The sequence below is a fragment of the Centrocercus urophasianus genome, unplaced genomic scaffold, assembly GCF_019232065.1.
Source record: "Centrocercus urophasianus isolate 14NV4802_14NV808 unplaced genomic scaffold, USGS_Curo_1.0 seq_19, whole genome shotgun sequence".
Lineage (NCBI taxonomy): Eukaryota > Metazoa > Chordata > Aves > Galliformes > Phasianidae > Centrocercus > Centrocercus urophasianus.
This window is the reverse complement of record NW_024884744.1, coordinates 11,194,104-11,209,629: the sequence shown is the minus strand read 5'-3', so window position 1 is coordinate 11,209,629 and position 15,526 is coordinate 11,194,104. Positions and strand designations below refer to the sequence as shown.

The following is a 15,526-nucleotide window of genomic DNA, read 5'->3' as shown; positions in this document are numbered from 1 at the left end:
AAAAATACTAGAACTAAAAAATAAATATATATATTGGCTTTTGTTTTTTATTATCTACAGAAAAAAAGAAACAGTTTGAAATGAAGAGGAAAATGCACTACAATGAAGGACGAAACATCAAACTTGCAAGACAGCTAATTGCAAAAGAGCTACATGGTGAGGATGAAGAGGAGGAGGAAGAAGATGAAGAGATGCGTGATGCTCCAGATGTAGAAACAATGAACACAGAAGCTATCGAACATGGTGAGGTGCTGATTGATCAGATGCCACGTGTAGGTGTTGGTTGTCCTTCCATCTGTTGGGATGGATACATCCAAGTGTGAGAATAAGCAGGAGGAGTGAAGTATGTGTGTAATGCTTGGTGTGCAGTGCTGCCTGCTATCCTGACAGGCAGATTTGTAGTGTGATACCAAAACAATCAGTATTGTTAATTAGTCTGGGCTTCTGTTTGTTATAGCACAACAGAAAAACAGACACCTCTGCTTCAGGCCAGTACTGTCTCCACAGCATAATTGACTCTTGGCAGTGAAGTTGTCAGCATCCTTTTTAAAGAGGCAGCTGTCCTCTACAGGATGCTTAAAAGCTGTGGCCACATGAGAGGGCCTGTCCTTGTGTCACGGTGCACTTCTCTCTCCCCTCCCAACCCATGCTGTAATCAGCACTGGGAAACTAGCTTGAATGCTTCCTCCCTGTTGAGAGCAGTGTATCTAATGAGCTTTTACCTGTCTTGCTATAACTTAAAACTGTTTAAAAGTTCAGTGTGCTTTTGTCCTTAAACAGTAATATTAATTTCTATGTGGGATGTGAACCTTTTAGCACAGCTGCTGGAAGAAAGTCTGGGACCCTTGGTTGGGAGCTGTTTCTGGAGCCTTCTCTGCCATCTTTTAAGCTTTTCTTAAGCTTTTCTCTGGGACTATATAACAGAAGTTTGATTTTTGTGGTGGCCTTCTGGTGAATAACTACATCTGTTGAGTACCCACATCTGTTTGGAACAGCATATTGAACAACTTTCTGGGCATTAAAAAAACCAGACATCTCTTGTTTATGAGACTAGTGGTGATGAATCTGAAATCTGTAAACCTCATTCATCTGTTGCTTGGCAAGGCTTTGAGACGTTAGAACAGCATGCAGACTTGGGAAGATGCTGCATGGGTTTAGCTTTGCTCACATTTGCTTTTCATAACCTTGTGAACTAGAAATTCTTCCAAAATAAGCTTAAATTTCACCAAATAGAAAGGTGATTTGCCAGGTTGACTTCTTATATGTTAAGCTCTGTGGGTTGCACAGTTTGCTCCCGCTATATCTGACAGGAAGGCTCATGCCTTCATAATGGCTTTGAGAGGGTCTTTTGGTACGTGAGTCTGAGACCCATTCATGGACCAAACTTCTCTGGTAATTTATCATATGCCTTATAATGGCTATTTACTAGAACTTCACTCTCCAGGGGAAAGGAGTACTCCAGTAGGCAACATTATGACCTTTCTCCGTGGCTTGAAGCTGCCATCTGTCTGCACTGTGCTGTAAAACAGAGGCAACTCCGCTCTCCAGCTGCATTCTCCAGGGAACAGAAGGCACACCTTTGCAGTATTTTTCCATCTCTATTGTTGAAGTCCATTCCACCTTGGCTCATAAGCAGCTTCTGAGCCACAACTGGTAACTATCAATTTTAGGCTACTCGTGGCCAATAGACTCATTAAGTATGACTGCACACCAGTTTATCAATCCGTTCACTCACTGGTTCACCTCAGTAACGTGGCATATAGAAATACTCTAATTTGATGTGGTTCCCAATTCTTCACTTCTGTTGTGATACTCTGCTTAACAGGCCCTGGTGTTTTGTTATCTCCTAATCTCTACATCAGCTATCGTAACTTCTGGTCTCTGTATTTGATCAGGTCTTCACAGGTCGAGTACTGGGCTCACTTTTGTAATGGCTGGTAAACTGTATGCCCTCAAACTGATTACACACAATTTTTCTTTGGCAAGGTTGCTCTAAGGACAGTGGAATCTGGTAAAAACTGTTGATAAGCAACTGTTTTCTGCCACTGCCCATGCTTTAAGAAATTCCTACATTGAGCTGATAAGTGTTCAGCAACATAATTGTTAAATAATGGCAAAATTTTACTGGAATCACTTTTTCCGAGATGGTAACTTTTGATTATTCTCTGACTTTTATTTGAGGTGTGCTACAGAATCTGAAGTATCTCTCAAAATTTAGTTACTGTTTGTCTATTTATTTATTTTGGCTATGGAGCATTTCTCAAATAGCAAGTTTTAAAACTAGCTACTTGGATTCACTGCTAACCTGTACTGCTGGTCATGAACTGTTGCAGGTCCGTTGCTTCCTTCATGGAAGTGGATCAAATGCCGGTAATGTTCTTGTTCCTGAAGTTCCCTTCCTAGGACTGTAAGCGTGTCAGGATGTTTTTGGATCTTTCTGAAGCTACATGGGAAGTTTTTAATTGATTTGGATGGCTTTTAAAGAGCTCTTTGACTGAAAATTGTGTCTTAAAATGCTTTCTTACAGAGCAGAAGAGAGTTTCCTTCACTCAGTGTGTTGGGTGTTGCAGGCATTGACTCTTGTGACGGCTTGTTTTGGCTTCTTTCTGTTAAACTAACAGCTCTCACGTTCTTTTTAACTGCAGAGGAAACATCTGTTTTATGCTGCATGTTGTAGGTACAGTTTAATAATTTTTTTTCCCATTGACTTCTGAATTTGCAGAGATAATCTGGTGATGTTGCTGCCACTTGTTAGAGCTGGCATGCAATGTCTGTTTATTCCAGTAGAATAGCGTGGCTTCCCTTGTTCCAAAGATAACTCCAGCGATGTGACACAAGGCGTTTCTTGGTAACTGCTGTGACTGTAGGGCTCTGCTGGCTCCTGAGAAGTTTTGGGGGCAGTTTGGGACCCCCTTGTCACTTGGAAGGTTTTAATCAATGAAGATCCCTTTACGGTTCTTTGCATCTCTTATCCAATGCTCCTGACTGCCCTCTACCTCTTACCGTTTTCGGTTTCCAGTAGAACTAACAGTACTGTCCTGGTGACTGCAAATTTTCCTTTTTGTTATATCTATGCTGAGGAAGGGGCTACAGACTTGAGATGGGATGTTAAGAAGTTTTCTGTCAGGTACCACAGAATCTGCTAATTTAAGTTGCGCTTCTTAATTACAGACTGAGATTTCTTGCTGATTGAAATGAAGATGGCCAGTCCAGTCAGTAATGGTGAGAACTGCTTGTACATTTATGCTGCTGTTTTCATCTCAGGCTACCAAGTATTTTAAACAGATGGGTCGTTCCTTTCTTGCCTTAAGTAGCTGTACCTTGTCTCGTACGTGTGGATTCTGCCAGCCAAGCTTTTTGGGGAGCAGGAAGGTTAAAGTAGACCGTTAATGCTTGCTTCAGCATTTCAGCTGCGGTGGCATTTCTCTGGCTACTCTTATTTATGACTCCACGAACAATGTGATGGACTTTGCCAGCAAAATAGTGGCATTTGTTCCTCTCCAGAAATACCTTTCCTTTAAAAATTCTGTTTGAAATCACTGAAGGGAAAGGTTCCACGTGTAGATTGAGCATAAGGATTTCAGTGCAGACATGTTTTCTACTACACAACAGTATCTCTCTTCAGGAAGTACAAGGGTGTGATCTGTAGTAGATCCACTGACAAGCAGTGCAGCTGTTCTCTGCTTGTGGTTCATTTAGCATTCATTGCTGTGGTAACTTAGATATTGCTGACCCACTTAGCTGTCATCTGACTGGTGTGTTCTGCTGGACTTTGACAGAACGTTGTGTTTTCTTAACTATAGTGAGCATCACCATAAAAATGACTTATGTCAGAAGACTGGGAACATATGCAAATTGTTTCTGCTTGTCAGACATGCTATTTGCTTGTTAAATTGCACTTAGAACCAAGTCTCATTCTATGCATAAGCCTAACTGGCTTTCTTTAAGAAGGACCAGACATGGCTTTCTCTGATCTGTGTATTATGCAGCAAATTTATTTATAAACAATAGCTGAAGTCAGTAGGATTTTTCATTTTAAAGTTGGTAAGGAATTTTTTCTCTGACTTACTAATGTTCTTTGTTTCAAAACTGTGAGTGGAAGGGTGAATCAGACTGTGCTACCTCATTTATTAGCTCGTTTTGTTTTGAAGTGTCTCATCTGGAAATGAAACTTGACCTGAAAGGTGCTGTGCTTACTGGTGTTTCAGGAGCTTTGTATGTTAGTTCTGCAAATTGATCTCTCAAGTCTTGGGTTAAATCATCTCCATTTCAGGGGTGGCAAGTGGTCGGTGTTTGGTATGCAGAATGACAGCACTATTTCTTCAGAACGTCAGGGTGAAATAATTGCTCTGAAGGTTTCTGCACTCTGAAACTGAAAGTTGCTAAAATAGGTTGCAAACATTACCTTTGAGGAAGCAAAAGTGACTTCCGAAGTATATTTTAGTGATGCTTTGGGTTTGCTTTTTAAATATACAACAAGTGTGAATAGTTAACTGTTTTTGTAATCTTTCTTATGCAGCACATGCTACTCATGACCAGCTGGAAAGCAGAGCACGCAGCATAGAAGAAATCTGTCCAGAACTGTAACTGCTTGTCAGAGACACGAACATAAACACTGCTTCATGACTTTTGCAAATAAGGCTCTTAAATATTAAGAAGCATATCAGTTACAATGTTGTGTTGCCAAGGTTGTTAATTTTAGACTTGTCCATTAGGCAGGAAAAAACTGTCTAATTGATTTATTCCTGTGCCTAGTATTTCATGGAGAATACTGCTTCATAATCTGTTCGACCGGAATGGCGTTCCCTGTATGTATAATGCTGATTATCTTGCATCATGTACTGTTACTCTTCATGCTTTGAAACACAGACAGTATCTGTTTTTTCACTATTTATTTGACAGTGCTCTAGGTGTGGTATCTCTTATGGAAGAGTTTGGGATTCAAGAGCTTAACGGTACAGCATATATCAAATTGGCACGCAAGCTATTTATCAGGTTTGTTAAGCAATTGAGAAAGGGATGCAAGTTTTATGTTTTTTTTTTTTTATAAAATATTGACCTCTTAAACTAAACTTCAGTGTATTGTTACTCGTATTTTCCTAGACTCTAGAAGAAGAGTTGTGTAATTTTTCAGAGCAGTGTTTGGAATCGGTTATTTGCTGTTGACTGTGAGGCAGTACTAACATCTGGTGGAGGGAGTGTTTTACACTGGAAATGTGCTAACTTGAACTTTGAAATTAACTGTCACTTTCTCTTCCACTGGATGTTTTCTTTTCTTAAAACCACACCAACTGTTATTCTTTGGACTCGCTTCACGCTTTTAGTCTTTTCCAGTTGCATGGAGAGTGCCTGTGCTGCTAGCACCTGAAAAGGAACAGCCATGGAGGGAAATCCACATCAGGACCGAAGATGGGCTGTGTTTAGACTCTGTCCTCTATATAAGGATAACTGCTGATGATCTCACTTGGGGTTTGTAACCTGAATACTGAAAACCACTGGTCTACATCTTTCTGCATCCAGTGAGACGTAGAGCAGCTGCTTTTGTACAGTGAAGGGTGTTTGAAAGGATACAGAAGGGAAACTGCCTAATTCAAATACTTGTTTACAGTGCAGTCGTAGAGCCCTTGCAAAGAGTGGCTCCGAACCTCCACACTGCTGTAAACAGCGACGGAATTTGACTGGTGAATGTTCTAGTACTCAGAATAGTTCCTGGGCTTTATTACACGAAGTACACACTTAAGCTTAAGCTTGGTTATGAAATACAGTGTATATCTTAATTTTAGTCTGAATTTGATATGTTGCAAAAATCCATATAATTAAATATGGATCTATTTTAAAATGTTTTTGTCCACTGTATATGTGACGTTTGAATAAAGGAATGAAAGTTATTTTACAGATACCCACGTTCTCACGTGTGAGCTTTCTGGAAACCCCAGACTGAGTGTGAATAAAGCAGTGAGCGCTGCCTCGTGACCCTGATACAGGAACGATGAGAACGGATGTATCGCCGACATACGGCGCCGTGCCGAGTGGTTGCTGCAGCGTGCCTTTCCCAAGGCTTTCCTCTTAGCAGGTGACAGTTGCCAGCTGTGGGATGTTCAGGCTCCTCGGGGCGGCCGCTGCCTTCCCGCCGGCTGCTGTGAGTGACAGGCGGCTCAGCCTATGGCAGCGCGGCGGCCGTCCCTTCCTACTCGTGAGAGCTGCCATTGGCCTTTCGAGTCGTCGCGGCAACGAGGCGTGCCAAGTGCTGCAGGCCGTTCTCCCATTGGCTTACCTGGCCGTCACTTCTGAAGCCCGATGCGGAAGCGATCCCAGCGGCACGGCAGTGGTTGTCGCCCTCCTCCAGCACAGCGGTCATTGGCCGCTCTCGCTGCTCTGCCCTCCTCTTCCGCTCTGCGATTGGCCGAGCCGCTCCCGTTCCTGTGGGTCGCCTCTCTCCCGCCGTACGCCGATGCGGCGAATCCCCGCCCACCTCCGGCTGCGATTGGCCGCTCCCGGTGACGGCTGCCTCCTCTCGGCTGTCCGGGCCGGCAGTTCCGGCTGGGAGCGGGAGGCGGGCCGAGGGACTCTCGTTGAGGCGTCCCCGCTGCGGCCGCCGGGCCCCCGCGCGCCGCCATGAGTGCCGCCGGCACCGCCCCCTCGTAGCCCCGCCCCGTCCCGCCCCGCCCGGCCGCCGGCTTCGGCGCGGCCTCGCCCCGCACTCCGCAGCGCAGCCCTGCCGCCGGGCAGCATGAAGGTGACCGTGGACTTCGAGGAGTGCTTGAAGGACTCGCCGCGCTTCAGGTGTGCGGGGCCGGGGGGCGAGCGGGGGGAGACGCGGCGGGGCGGGAGGCGGCCGTGTGGAGCGGGGTGCGGCTCCCGCCGGGCGGCTCCGGATCCTCGGCCGCGCCCGGCCCCGCTGCCTCTGCCCGCAGCAGCAGCAGCAGCAGCCCGACCCGTGCCGGCGGCTCCGCTGACCCGAACCGCCGTCGGGCCCGGGCGTGCGCTCCCCTGTTGTCTCCTCTCGTTTGGCCGCTGTTCTGTAACGGCAGTGCGCTCCGTGCTGCCGATGTTTCCTGTTCAGGTCTGTCCCATCTGGTGGCGATGCGATCGCAGAGCGACTTGATTGAATCATGGAAGTGTTTGATTGGCCGTAATACTGTTTGGTTACTGATAGCTGTTAGGTATAGAACGTGCTTAAGAAAGCAGGAAATTAAGATTATGATTTGTGAGCAGAAGCGTGCTGTCTCTTCAAGTTATCTTGGTTTCTCATCATATTTACCCCTCAATTCTCCTTTTCTCCGCTCTCGGTCTTTTTCCTTCAAGGAGAGAAACAGTGGGAAGCCTCTTCTATCAGTCTAGTGCTCTTTTGGAGAGCCTCAAATGCTGCTGCCTCTGGAGAAACTGAGGACAACCTTATGATGAAATTGTTTGATGCCACCAAAATGTTCTTCCAACCTTTGAGCCGCGTGCTTAAAACTATGAAGCAGCAATTCTGCAGTATTTCACGTGGGGAAGAATGCTTGTATCTTTCATTATTAATTAGCATTTACTGTTATAACTTTGGTCGTTCTCAGTGTTCCTGTGGCTCACCTAACGAGTGCTCAGAAACCTTTCCTGCACATTGGCTGTGGAGGTTGCAGTGAGTTCGGTGTGTGCGCTGACAAAGGAAAGGCCAGCAGGAGCCTTAGTGCTGCTGCGGGGAGCAGCGTCCCCACGCTGTGCTCCTCATAGCAAAGCAGAGCTGCGGCTGTCTCCTGGCCCTGCTGAACAGGTGGGTGCAGTCCCACTCCTTGACACCGCTGCACCTGTTGGAGCGGTTAAATGAACCTGTCAGGAGGCGAGCAGGGCACGGAGCTGTCACAGCATACTGACATCTGTAGCTGTGGAGACAACTGGAAGGAAGTGGGTGAATCAGAGTTCGTGAGTCAACAAATCCCTCTTTTGGCAGGGCACAACTTGAGTCTCTTAAATCGTGCCACAACCTACAGCTGGGGATGTCCAGCTTCCTTGCTTAGATAAGCTTCTCACAAATATCGTGCTGCTCTCTCATTGGCTTTGACTTATTAATTGGGAATGCTGTAGCTGCTTGAATCAAAGGGAGGTCGGTTTGTTTACATAAAGTGCATATAAAATAACACAAGTTGTGGCTGATGCAATGATGGATAATGGGTGTGAGGATTCACATTGGATGCATGGTGTATTGTGTCTTGGGAAGGCGTGTTTTTTTTCCCAGTGGATAAAGGAATCTGTGAGTGATAAAACCCAAAGCAAGGACAGCTTGTTGCTGTTTGTGAGCTGAGTCATACCAAATCCGTTTGTGTTTGGGAGCTTGAGGTTGAGAAACTGATTTCTGACAGGACAGTAGAAAAGGCTGTGAGTCGAAGCTCATCTTTGCAAACTGGCAATCGTATTTGTTTTGCGCTTTTTTCCTTTTTTCTTTTACTTTTAAATGCACTCTTCCTTTGAAGCTCTGAAAATAATCTCACAGAAGTCATGTGCTTTTCCTCCACGACTCCCTTTCTCAAAGTGTGGACAAACCACCGAGTTAGCAAGGAAATGTGCTTGCAGTTCTCCCGCAGCATGGTGGTGACTTCCCATCAGATGAAGAAGTTGCTGAGGGAAGGGCCGTGCAGCAGCCTTTGGGCAGCAAGATCTCAGCTGTGCTGACAAGTTCCTGGTGTATAAGCAGGAATTCCTGGAGTGCTTTTTAGTACGCAAATAGTGTTGTGAAATAATACGCTCTCCTTATCATCAAACAATGAGAATTTCAGAGTTTATTGGAACAGTTTTTCGAGCTCTTGCTACTACAATTATCAGATCTCTTGATAAATGAAGCATGCAGCCACTTGGATTGCTTTGAACGTGAATGTCTAGAAAGGACAAGTAGGGTTGGGTGACGTGGGAATGGATCTGCTGTGGCAGTTAACAGTCCTGATAAATAATAGAAACAGCTCAGTTCTATTCCTTGTGATGCATGCAATTGTTAGAACTTGTTAAAAGAAACCAAAGCTTTTGTCTATTCCAGTCTCTACAATACATCAGGGAAGTGTTCGAAGTTTTGAGATGATTTTCAGTCCTTATCTGTTACTCTGTGAGTGTTACTGAATTTTAAGGTTCTGTTTTTGTTTTTCTTTTGGTGAGCGCGTGCTCTTAGGGGAAAGTTGAGTTCCTGAGACCCAGCTGCAGAACAGATGATGGAAACAGGAGGTAGATGAAAGGATGTAAATGAAACTGTTGCCAATTCTCATTCTTAGTGAAAATACGTGATGGGCAGTTTGAAGAGAAGGGGTGGCTATGGCATATCCTCTTCAATGGGCCCTGGGTGAGATGTGACTGAAGCTGTGGGTGAGGGTGGTTCTGCCAGGCTGGGCCTCTCTGTGAGAGCAGCACAGAGTGGGGAGGTGCTGGGGAGGTCAGATTGCTCCTGCTGCAGAAATAAAGATCTGCTTTCACCTCCAGCAGCATCTGATGCAACTCATTTGCCTTTAGATAAGATTGAGTCCCTTGTCTCACATGCAGGGCAGGAAGAATGGGGTGTGTAGATGACAAGATTGCTTTCCTTCTCTAGGATGAAGGGTGTAATTCACTTCAGTTTGTTTTTGGTGTATCTTATGTTTATAAATGTGTCACATTCGAATGTGAATGAGCTCTTTTAAAACCATTGATGTTTGTTGTTGCTGTAAATCTGCCCCACCAGCTTTGTTTTCAGGTGTTGCATTTGATCACTTCTGCCACTAGATCAATGTGCCTTTTAGGTATGAGCTTGCAATGCTCAAAAGGCAATAGCTTGAAAGAAATAATCTCTAAATTCAGTAGCTTTTGCATGAAGTTATCACTTAACTCTTACTGGGAGACCAGCTCACTGCACATCCTGCTTCGAGAGGCTGATTTAGGATGGGTTTCTGAATAGGTCACTTGTGCCACGTACAGATTACTACGTTTAGGATCATTTTTCTCTGCTTCTTACTGTATAACCCAAGTTTAGTCAACAAGCATCTGTTGCCCACGTGACGGAAGTGCTCTGTCACATGGCGGTGTGGAGCAGAGCAGAGTGCCTTGCTGAGCTCAACTCACGTCTGCCTGCCACAGAGCATAGCCTGCCTCTCATCAGGGCTGCTGTGCAGGGCACGTTGCCTCCAGACCCTGAGCGTGGTGGTGTCCAGCTCCCCCATCATGGGAGGGAAGGGCTGAGCAGATTCACAACCCATCTAGCTGTTCCAAGAGCAATTTTGAAAGAAATTCTCTCTCTGAGCTCTCTGCTCTCACTGTTAGGACTGGAAAGCATGTTGTGACTGACTTGGCAGGGCAGTCTGGAAAATATTGCAGAATAAGGAAGTAAGAAAGATGCGGTAACTCAAAATAGAAAACTTTGTAAATATAAGGCAGGTAATAGCAAACTCATGCAGTTGTTTTTGTGATTGTAATACCCGGTGAATGGCAGCAGCCCAGCAGAATGGTGCTATTCACAGCCTGTTGGAGTTACTTAGCAGTGCCTCCAGCTGCTCATCCTTTGCTTGTGTGAGTTCTACTCTCAGCTACCTGCCAGCCATCTGTGTTTATTTCAGGTAGGACTGCATCTTTCAGATGTGCACAAAGAAAATAACTGATATTAAAAATGTACACTGGAATAGGGAATCCAGCAAATAGCATTTTCATCCGGGGCAACAAATTCTCATCAGACCAGCTTTTCAAATACGTTTCTTCTATATCTCTCACACTGAAATCATTACTGCTAAGTTGTTGCAGTCCTTCCTAATGGAGACTGAAGAAATCTGTGTCTGGAAGTCAGGCTGCAGGGGTCAGGTAGGACATCTCAATTGTTCTGTTTTGTTGTTGTTTGGTGGTTTATTTTTAAAGTGCCCATTATAATTATGTATTACAAATGTTAGTTTTGCTGTGGTAATTGCAATTCTGTTTTGTCTGATTATAATTACTAAGATTTTTCCATTTGATTTTACTTAACTGTATCCCAAATTGCTGATAGGAACTTTAGATGTTTTCTTAGTTTTGGTTTGGCATTCTCATCTGGGAATGCAGTGGTGGGGTTGTTGGTTGGTGGCTGTTTGTTCTGGGTTTGTTTGTGTCTTTTTTCCTAAAGAAACAAAGAAGTGAGCTTAGAGTGAAGGCAGTAACAGCCCATTACTGTATGCAGGAGGGTCATCAGTTAGCTGATGACACAGAAGAGGTCAGGTTCTTGCTGTAGTGCTGTGAGGTGCTGTGAGTGCAGCGGTGTCACCGGGGAGAGCAAAAATACAGATGTGTGGTTACTTAATGTGGTGTCTCACAGCCTTATGTTTACGTGGGCAGGAAGTAGAAGACTCAACTCTGATAGACTGTTGTTTTAACTCACTTGTATATGAAGAGCTCGAGTGTGACCAGAAGTTAAAATGCGGTGACTGCAGAAGTAGTCTTGTGCTTGGGTAGTGCTGTGGGCAGCTGCTGTGGGACGGTGGCAGATCGGGCAGCTCCATCTGCTGCTGTTTGTTGCCTGTAGTGGGAGATTTTGGGGGAAATAAAGATTATCAGCACACGGTCTGTGGTGTTTATTTTAATATCTGTAGTTTTCCCTCGGCTGTCTGTGGGGCAGTGTAAATCCTGCACTGGTTGCCACTCCTTTGTGTGGCTGAAGGATGAAGTGGAGAGCAAAGCAAATAGCAGGTAGTGTCATTGTGATCATAAAGCGTGCAGTTTTAAGGAGTGCAGTAACGCAGATTAAATGCTGCTTTGCCTCGTGGTCTCTTCAGGAGGAGTCCTCACATATTCAGTAGAACAGTTATTTTCTGGATAGCATTCAATCTGTGAAAATTAAAAGCAGCCAGGCCTCAGATCTGGGGTAAATGCACTGTTACACTGCCAAGTGTTCCTCTGCAGGGGCAAGAGCTGCCTCGTTTATGGAACGGTGCCCTCTCTGTTTTCAAATTGACAGAACGCCAGCATAGACTAAGAAAAGAATTGGCTGCAAAGCATTCTCTTTGGGTGTTTTATGCCCGAGAGGACGATCTGAGCGGAGCTGAGGCCTGTCAGAGGTGCCTGGGTGCCTGCTGATGTGGCAGGGCTTTTTCTGGGATGGAGGCTTGCTGCTTGACATTCACATAGCTGGATGCTGCAGTGTGCAAGCAAGGTGTCGTTGAGTGATTTTTAAAGTATTAATAGTAATGGGGATTTAAAATAGTTGCGTGTGGCTCTGCACAGGATATGCAGCCCAGCGGCGTTCAGTGCACATGCAGAGAGCACTTGATTTGCTTATGAGAGAATAATATGTGCTCAGTAGTCCCTACAAGAAACTTCTGCTGACATTCTTGTATGCATAAACATGAAGCGGAGCAAGCAATCCGTTTGCATGATGCGATTTTGAAGTTTCTAAACCTCCAAAATGTATTTTTGTATCGTATGCTGGATATAATGCAAAGAGAAACTGGAGAAGCCACATGCAGTGAAATGTATCCCATCTGTGGAATTAAAAAAGGTTCTGTTCAGAGAACTCCAGATTTCCGTCTTTCTGAGTGCCAGATGTTTGTTTAAGGATATCAAACACGCTAACATTTCTGTGCTTTTCAAATATCCTGATTTCCAATCACTGGTGAGCTTGTACCTATTTGGAAGAAGACTTGCAGCTTGTGTAGTGCTGAATAGATCACATGCATTTGCGCAGTGATGTTTGGAATGACGTTTTGTGAATTGAAGTTTGCTTCCAGCTCCCCACCTGGCACAAAGGGAGATGAGCCATGCTTCTCCTCTGCTCCAGGTGGCTTCTGGCCTTGAGTGTTATCCATTCTGCCTGGCAGAGGGCTGAGGAATGTGGCTGGGAGCTGGGCTGTGCTTTCTGCCCAGTGGGGACCTGGGGGGGCCTGAGCTCTCCATCCCTCTCCTGCTGCCTGCAGTGTCCTCGACTGCCCTGTGCCCGGCCAGACCACATCTCCCAGGGTCCCCCGTCACCATTGCCCTTCTTCAGCCAGGGGCAATGGCAGAGAATGCTGTGTGTTGGGGCAGAAAGCTGTGGTCTGTGTGTGGTTTTGGCTTTCGCTTAGAGTGCTTTCTGGAAGCGTGCTGCTGGATTCTTCTGGTGAAATTCAATGTAAGGAATGTGTTGAGCATCACAATATTGTTTCCTATTGTATTTTTAATAGTATTTTCTAATATGCTTTAGGTGTAAGACCACTAAATAAGAACTGAGTGGATGAAGAAGGAAAAGTAATAAAGTGTAGATGGAAAGGTGCTGGGCCATGTGATCTGAGCTGGGGCTGTCAAAAGGCATTCAAGACCCACTGTGCTCACCTGGCAGTGTGGGCAGTATCTACAGTCTCTGTAGTGCTCGTGTGAGGCTGTTGGAGCTTCTGTCTTTCTCAGTAATTTATTAATGAATGAAATAGACCCCTTCTTTCTTCATTTCCTTGAAGAACAAAAAGTGCATTGAATCTCATCTCAGCACTGCCGTTGCTTTAGTAAGGGAAAACCTAAGCTATGCTCCCGTAATTCTTACGAAGAGCAAGAGGTGTATCTTGGGTGCCTCCTGGTTTGTTTTAGCCAAGCATGTCAAGATAAGGTGAACTGCACCCTGGCAATGATGTTCTACGCCATTGTTTCCAAAGGAGGTTTAAGTGACTAACCTGGGTGTCAGTGCAGATAGCCTGCTCTGGTTGGGTAAGGCGTGCTGTGAGAGCAGGCCAGGAGTGTTGGCCTTGCTGGTCAGGGTCACTGAGGATAAAACCTGCATAAGGGGCTGTGGAGTCTCTGATGTATCACTGAGGATGCAAATGGTAGCCAAATGTGTGTGTGGTGTGAGTAGGTGTCTTTTTAGGAAGTATGCATGGCTACCCTCTCTCTGGGGTTGTTCTCCAGTGGGTTCTCCAGTTTTGGGTAGAATTGCTTTTACAGGTACTCATTTAAATTCCTGGAATACCTTCTTCTTAAGAGACTGACTGTGAATTTGTCAGCCTGTTTGTTCTGTCCCACTTGGTCGGTCTCTATAATTGAATGATGAAAATTCATCAGTTGAAGGACTGAATGCATCCACTATTGCAGAGTGTCCACTACATTATAAATATTGAGCTCGCAGGATTCTGTCTGAAAATATTTACAGGTGATGTGAGATGAGAAACCTTTAAAGTGTCATTTATAAAGAATATGCAAACTCCTGTTTTATTGGGAAACAGCATACCTGCAATCAGCTTCAGTGGGGGAGTGAGGGCCTGGGGTCTCTAATCTCCTGGTGACTGAAAGCTGTGGGGGAAGAGAGAGCTAAATGTACCCAAAGTGCATTTAAACCTTTTCCAAGGCTGCGGGTGTGCCGTATGCATTTTGTAGTTTTTGCTTTACAATATTCCAAATGCTTATTCTCTTTGAATCTATTGCCTGTTGTCACTTATGAGAGGAATGAAGAGACTCACTTTTCTGACTGTGAAGACAGCAAACTTGAGGGAAGCACCCGTCCATCATGCATGTTTGTTCTCCTCATGCTTGTGCTTTCTGTCATCTTGAGATTGGATTCAATTGTCTTCTTTAGTGCAAATGCTGAGGCACAGAGGGCAAACAAAGATCATCACTTTGAAGTAATGGTATCTGATAAAACCACAATAAAGTCACTCATTTGCATGTCAAATGTGGTTATTGTATGCGAGTGAAGTCTGTATGTGTCAGCACCTAAAAGCTGAACGAAAGTTTCAGGTTAGAGCTCATCTACTGCAAAACTGCTGCAACCTCCCATCTGACTTGCACAGGACATCTCGATTTTGAGGAAACACACTGCAAAATATGTGTATTTTTGACTTGCTGAGAGCTGTCTGCACAATGCAGCTAAAACTTTCCTCCGATTTCAGTACAGAGGATCCACCTGATTTACCTAAATTCTACAGAGCTAATGCTCCTTGCCCTTTTAATACCTCATAAACTCTGTTATGAAGGCATTGGCCTCTTACGGTGGTTTGAACACGACAGTACTTTTCTAACAGTGGTTATGTATAAGCTAGTTGGGAAATTAAAGGTGAAAGGGACAGATATTGCCTTATTCACCTGAAATCTAGCATAATGCAAGACCCGTGTGGACACTGTAGGAAATCTGGAAGTAATGGCCTTTCAGTAACCTCAGAGCACTCTGATCTTCAGGAGGAGTTGTGTGCAGCTGTGTAAGTCATGCTGTGAGCAGTTCTGGACATCTTTGCACTGAGGAACTTAGACCAAGGGGACCTGGTGGTATTTCCTTTTTCTGTTTTTCAAGCACTGGTAACTTGTCTTTTATATTAGCTGCACCTGAGGTACATAAGGGGTACCTTCACAAATCAGGAATTAATTCCTCTGTTGTTCCTCTGACTTTATTACTTCTGACTTTAGAGTCGTGTCAGATTCCAGCATCTGACTTGGAACTCCAGAACTTGAGGCCAATAGTACATAGATGGTGAGCTGTTCCTGTCTTTTCTCCTCGGCAGTTGGCTGCTCAATGGTAATGTTTGTGTTTTCTTTTGCTCACCTTTCTGCATAGCTGTGCTTCCAATGCTGAAGCCCCTTATTTCTTCTGCTGCTTCTGTGTGAAAGCTCTGAGCAGCTGAGA

The 15,526-nt window shown here is 44.8% G+C and overlaps 2 protein-coding genes across 5 annotated transcripts in view; both read left to right on the top strand.

Moving 5' to 3' along the window:
* The window catches only part of PPP1R2 (protein phosphatase 1 regulatory inhibitor subunit 2), a 12,192-nt gene extending 6,293 nt beyond the window's left edge, over positions 1 to 5,899 (top strand). The window contains exons 5-8 of one of the 3 annotated variants that reach the window (XR_006169198.1): positions 61 to 243; positions 1,445 to 1,653; positions 3,172 to 3,222; positions 4,520 to 4,607. Coding sequence is in view for 2 of the 3 variants with exons in the window: in XM_042821011.1 (XP_042676945.1) it covers positions 61 to 243; positions 4,520 to 4,587 (251 nt within the window). In the remaining variant the exon portion in view is untranslated. Of the gene's footprint in view, positions 1 to 60; positions 244 to 1,444; positions 1,654 to 3,171; positions 3,223 to 4,519 lie in introns of all 3 variants that reach the window. The other 2 variants (XM_042821012.1, XM_042821011.1) reach the window with 2 other exon arrangements.
* A 780-nt stretch (positions 5,900 to 6,679) lies between these two features.
* Positions 6,680 to 15,526, top strand: part of ACAP2 (ArfGAP with coiled-coil, ankyrin repeat and PH domains 2) — a 55,967-nt gene continuing 47,120 nt past the window's right edge. For both annotated transcript variants that reach the window (XM_042820638.1, XM_042820637.1), the window contains exon 1: positions 6,680 to 6,783. In XM_042820638.1, the coding sequence (XP_042676572.1) occupies positions 6,731 to 6,783 (53 nt within the window). In that variant the 5' untranslated portion in view covers positions 6,680 to 6,730. The remainder of the gene's footprint in view (positions 6,784 to 15,526) is intronic.